The 5,756-nt window shown below is 40.9% G+C and overlaps 1 protein-coding gene across 1 annotated transcript in view; it reads right to left on the reverse strand.

Annotated features, from left to right (window-relative positions):
- Positions 1 to 5,756, reverse strand: part of itsn2a (intersectin 2a) — a gene marked incomplete in the record, with an annotated part of 37,143 nt that overhangs the window by 3,963 nt on the left and 27,424 nt on the right. The window contains 4 exon segments of the mRNA XM_035678221.1: positions 2,940 to 2,984; positions 3,204 to 3,395; positions 4,251 to 4,347; positions 5,529 to 5,653. Coding sequence (XP_035534114.1) covers positions 2,940 to 2,984; positions 3,204 to 3,395; positions 4,251 to 4,347; positions 5,529 to 5,653 — 459 coding nt within the window.

Raw genomic sequence — 5,756 nt, forward strand, 5'->3', positions numbered from 1 at the left:
CACACACACACACACGCAAACATGCGGGCATGCATGCATGCACAAACACACAAGCATGTGCAACAAATACTTTCCTGTCAATCAGTGTCTGAGAAAACACTACACACATCTGCATCTTAAAATCTCCCTTTATTATAAGTTCTATGATATTTACATTTAATGCACAGACAAGAGTGAGGCACGTTGTAGTTGCAGTACATGAACATACCAGGCAATGCTAACGCTAAGAACACAGCTACCAAAGGACACTGAATCAAAGAAAAACAAAGCACCTTTTTCATGGCGGAGCGCTCGCTCGGAATGATTGCATAGGTGTGAATGAGTAAAGTAGCTGATGCTTGTGTGACAGAGCAGTGGAAGACTCAGTTTGGTAGTTCAAGTCTTTGAGGTACAAACTTGTCAAAAGGTGGACGTTAAATGTCAGCAGTGAGGTGTCATCATCTCTCAGTCTAGTTTTAACAGTTGGTATGCTATTATCTGCGTGCTTTTGGTGCTGGTGATATCACAGTTCGGTAACGGGGTGAGTCTCAACCTTGAATCACTTTGGAAGCATTAATAAATGGAGGAGTGCATAAGAAGTTAATAATAAAATCACAATAAATTAGTTTTAGTACGAGCAATGCGCCAGCAAGCAGCAATCAAGGTTACTGGTGATTTGCAAGCAACAGTGAGTCTTCACATTGGTCCATTTTTAGCAAGGTTTAATGTTGTTAGTGCAAGAATGAGTGACCCTGTTAAGAAATTCTATATCATACTGATTCATAGCCTTAATTTAGAAAACTAAATGACTTCAGTTTGATTCAATTTACATATTATTTTCATTATACTGCATAACCAAACTCTTATGATCCATATTCCCATTTATTTTTTTAGTAAAACTACACATTTCATGCTTTTGTATCAGAGGGACAAAAGCCTGTAAGACACATCTAGCTGCCTCTGCCTCGCTCCCTTTGTTAATAAGTTAAAGAAACATCAAGGGAAACACAGGAGAGGAGAGAGAGAGCGAGGGGGGTAAGGGTAAGAAATAAACGCCTCATAGAAAAAGACAGAGGATAAGAAGAGCAGGTAAAAGAAGCAAAATGAAGTTGTTGTTTTTTTTTAAAAAGGGATCAAAAACAAGAGGAGCACAGAACACCACAGTCCTAAACGAGTGAGGTGGAAAGCGCAGAGCCGGGCTGTTCTTGCTGGCAGCTGGGCTTCCTGTTGCGACAGGGCAATTCGGATTGGCTCAGACAGAAGGGGTGAGGAAGAGGAGTAGGAGGAGGAGGAGGAAGAAGAGAAGGAGGAGGAGAAAGTAAAGCCAGCATTACTGTCCTACAGAGGAAACAGAAAAAAGAGATGAAATGGGGGAGCGGGGGAAGGGGAGGTGAGTGAGATGAAGGAGAGGCGGAGAGACAGCAGACATTAATATAGTTTTAATATTAATGCTAGACTCATACATGCAGGTGCATTAATAATGTATCTGGAAATGTAAATGTTGTTACTAATCGTATCAGCTGGAGCATGATGGTAATTTCTTACATTTGACTTCTCTGATGAAGCGCAGACCTTGTGTACTGGGGTGTGCAATGTTCATTAGAATTAAAATTTCATCGTGTTTTGTGTCTGCAGCCTTTAAGAGTTCATCCTAATTAAGCGTCCAGTGCGTTCACTCTTGTTAACACAGATCCACTGCTGCGAGGAGAACATGCAAGCTATGAATACAAATTTTAAAAACACACACCTTCTGCTTTAAAATGGTGTCTTCAAATCATCAGAACAGCTATGAGTGAATGCGCGGTGAATTCATGAGTAGAATCACACCCTTCCCAACAGACCAGTGATCGGTGTACTGTACACGCACTTATATGCGTAGTGGAGCAAGTGCATTGTACGTTATCTCTACCCCATCAACCTCCCAGTGAAAAAATATGCTGAAATGTCAAGAAACGTGCCAGCTTAATTAAAAGCTAATAAGTGGTTGCCCCTTTTTTGTTCTGTGACCCAGTGATTTGTTGGCAAGACTGTTTAAAGAAGATTTTGACATTTTGGGAAATACGCATATTCACTGTGTTGCCTAGAGTTAAACGAGAAGATTGATACCACACTCATGTCTGTACGCTAAATATGAAGCTACAGTTAGCTTAGCTTGACGTAAAGTCTGAACAGAGGGGGACACAGCTAGCCTCTCAAGCTAGCCTTGTTATATTTCGGTTGTTGTAAGGTTTAAGCAAAAATATATAGAACATGTTATTTAATGAGCTTTAGAAGCCTGGTAGGCAGATCTTTATGTTTACCTAAATTGGACGCAGCCATGCTACCTTTTCCCCGTGTGTAGGACTTAATGGTCGCCATTAAAGCGTGTAGGAGAAACTACGGTGGCTGCAAAATTTGCGAAAGACCCGATCTGGAGCCAGTGATTGGTTTGTCTCTCCTTGGGTACTGTATAAACATGGCGGTTCAATATGAGGGCCCCCGTGGAAGAGGACCCGCTTCCTCTGTAGATAAAAACAGCTCATTCTAAGGTAAACATACCTGCCAATAGATCCTCTTAAATGTTACAAAAATGTTTAAGTAAATGAGATAACGTGTTATATAGCAACCTTTACAAGTCCTGGTAGGCAGATTTTTATTTCAGCTTTACCTTTTAACTGACAGATACGAGAGTGGTAACAACCTTCTCACCTAAATGTGCATAAGCGTAGTTCCCAAAACTATTTATTTGAGTAATTGTTGTTGGTGCAGCCAGATCAGGGATACTTAAAAGGCCCAATCCTTAAGAAATGTAACAATCATTTCACTTTTTGTCTTGGTTAATTTAAAAGGTGTGAGATACGATTCATTTCAACAAGTACCATACCAAAAATATGTAGGGGATTGAGCCTTTTAAGTGCAGAGCGTTCATGTTCACCAGTTATCCCTCAGTGATTGACAGAAACCAACTCTTTCAAGCTTACCGTTAGTCTTTCCATGCTCTGACATGGATAAGGAATCTACCGTACCTGGAGTGAGCCAAGTCAACCAATCAGATTTTTCCACAAGAGAGAAGTTTGTTTCTACATCTGATAAACGTGTTTTTTATCATTTAGTCATTTTCTCCCCACCAAGAGCACTTCCCACAATAACTCCAACCACATGTGCGAGTTATTGATTTTCTCTCAAATGGTATGACAGAAATAATATTGTCCCTCTGAGAGAAATTAAGCTTGAGGTTTACTCACATTGCTGGCTGGGGTCTGATTCTGTTGTCATCTTGACATAATTGGTGGGCAGCAGGCCTGTGACCCCATTGGCGTCTCCTTTCCACCAGTCAGGGTTGGTTTTGTCCAGGATACTGATGAGCTGACCCTTGGAGAAGCTCAGCTCATCGCGATTGGCAGCGGTGTAGTCGTACATTGCGATAACTTGGCACACTGAGGGATCAGAGGCACAAATGGTGTTTTATATGAACGTGGGTTTAGGTATGTCGAGAAGTTTGATGTTTCAGTTCACTGAATTTCTTTAATCGTGCGAGCAGAGTGGTTCTAGGAATGGCAATGACGATGAATGTCTGTTGGTCCACCACTTTTGTCCAGACAATACATTGGTTTCAGCCTCAGTTGCACTGTGTGTTTAGTGCTAATTGGTAAGTGTTAGCATGCTTACTAAACTAAGATGGTACATATTATATCTAAACATGAGCATGTTAGCATTGTCATTGTGCCAGTATGCATTTAGCATTTAGCCCAAAGCACACCAAGTATAACCTCAAAGAACCACCAGTGGGGTAGTAGACTCTTAATCTTGTTGAATCTCATCAATCTATTGATAATGGCAAAGCCTTTTAAAGGTTTTATGGAATAACTGGACAAAATACAGCACTAACTGGATATTTGTAAGGTAACATCAATGCTGTTCAACTGCAAAATTCACAAAATGACAGAAACTACACAATACAATTTATACACTTATTCCAGGTTAGTGATACAGGGAGTTGCAGTAATAATAATAGCATCTTAGCATTTGCACCATACTTGTTTCATATATTAATGCAAATTTTTGTGACAGATTTCAAATTAAGATACCCATCAGCAGTTTGTGGCAGGGTTGTCAAAGTAAATGTGGACTAGAACAGTCAATGTGTCCACTTAAAATAATTCTGGATTTCGCAATTTACTACAGCAGCACTGCAATCCAAATAAGAAAAAGCGGAAAGAACCCAAGAAAATAATGTATCATGCACACTCGTCACGAACAGGATGTCATGTTCAAAGTGTGTCAGCCATCACCTGGCAGAGGGGAGGGGGAGGACTTGCTGCTGGAGGGACCGAGGAGCTTGACGTGAGAGGAATGAAACCAGCCTCTCTGCCGCTTCTTGCCTCGAGCCTGGAGGGAAAAGAGAGTAAATCAATCTCCTGCTGGTTCAGCTCTGAATTTTAAATCAAGAGATGAATTGATTAATCGATTTTGTCGGGCAGAGAGCTGAACCTCCAGAATCTTAGCAGTGCAAACAACAATTTATACTGCATCCTGACGGATCTTTAACTGGCAATGTATATTCACTGTCTTCATACTGTAAGTCAAGGCGAAGCTCAGCCTTAAATCTGTAGAACAACCAAAATATTTCTGTTCAATGTCTCATCCTTCTTCACCAAGCTTAATACACATTAAGATCAGCATGTTCTATATTGAGAGCTCTGGACAATTTGACAAAGCTCTGGGAATCCTATGCACTGCAACAATGTTTATTTAAATTTTAACTGTCTTGTCTGAACCGTCCACCCCTTTGCAGCTAACTTGGCTCAGCTGTCTCATTACTGTGTCTAACTGTTCACTGACAGCTTAAACCGGAGCCCGGAGCTATAGTGGCAGCCTCAGCACAAAATAGGCAGTGAGGATTGACCTCTCCCTGCTGCAGGTGTATGACCTATAGACAACCATGTTATTACTCCTGCAACCTCCTGTCCACCTCTCTCCAGCTCTTCATTGATCTGACAAGTCAGCAAATACAAAAAAACATCTACGGTACGAGCAATCCCTTTTACAATATGCAATTTATACAAGTGTGATGTAGAAAAGCCATCAGTAGAAATAAGGTAGGAATCATCTTGTGTCCAGCAGGAAAACTTTAGAAATGAACTAAATTTCCATATTCATAGATTCTGGATTTTTTAATGAGGTAGAAGGAGTACATGACTTTTTAAAGCATTTTAATGTGGAAATTATACTTTTTTCCATCGTCAGACACACATTATTGTTCCAAGCAGATTATCTGGATACACGTCTGCAGGAGATATTTTCTCAGTTTTCTTCAAATAAAGGCAGAAAACACCCGCAGCGGGGATATATTCAAATATGGGCAGTGGATTTAAGAGAACTACAAAGGATTAATCATGCTTATACAGTGCTCCAAGGTGCAGGTGACTTTAAACTGCACATTAGCATTTAGAGCCAAATGAATTCCTGAAGCAAAATCTTGTTACTGACATGTTAAAAGTTTTAGAGGCTAACATTATTTCTAAGATTATTCTAACTCTCATTGGGCCCCAACGGCTCTAATGACAGACCTGCAGTTCCCCGAGCCACCAGCCAGTGGAGTTCTTGGCCAGGACCACAATCAGTTGCCCTGGAGACAGACGCAGCTGATACATCGTTGGGGCGACGGTGGTGGTGGTGACTGCCTGGGCGATCTCTGTTGACCAAACAGAAATAGTGGAGGATGAATTTAGATCAGGTACATCACAGAGGTAATCACAGATTATGACAGTCTTCGTGTGTGTGTGTGTCTGTGTCTG

Source organism: Morone saxatilis, unplaced genomic scaffold, assembly GCF_004916995.1.
Source record: "Morone saxatilis isolate NCDOM2014 unplaced genomic scaffold, NCSU_SB_2.0 Contig7, whole genome shotgun sequence".
NCBI classification, from domain to species: Eukaryota; Metazoa; Chordata; class Actinopteri; family Moronidae; genus Morone; species Morone saxatilis.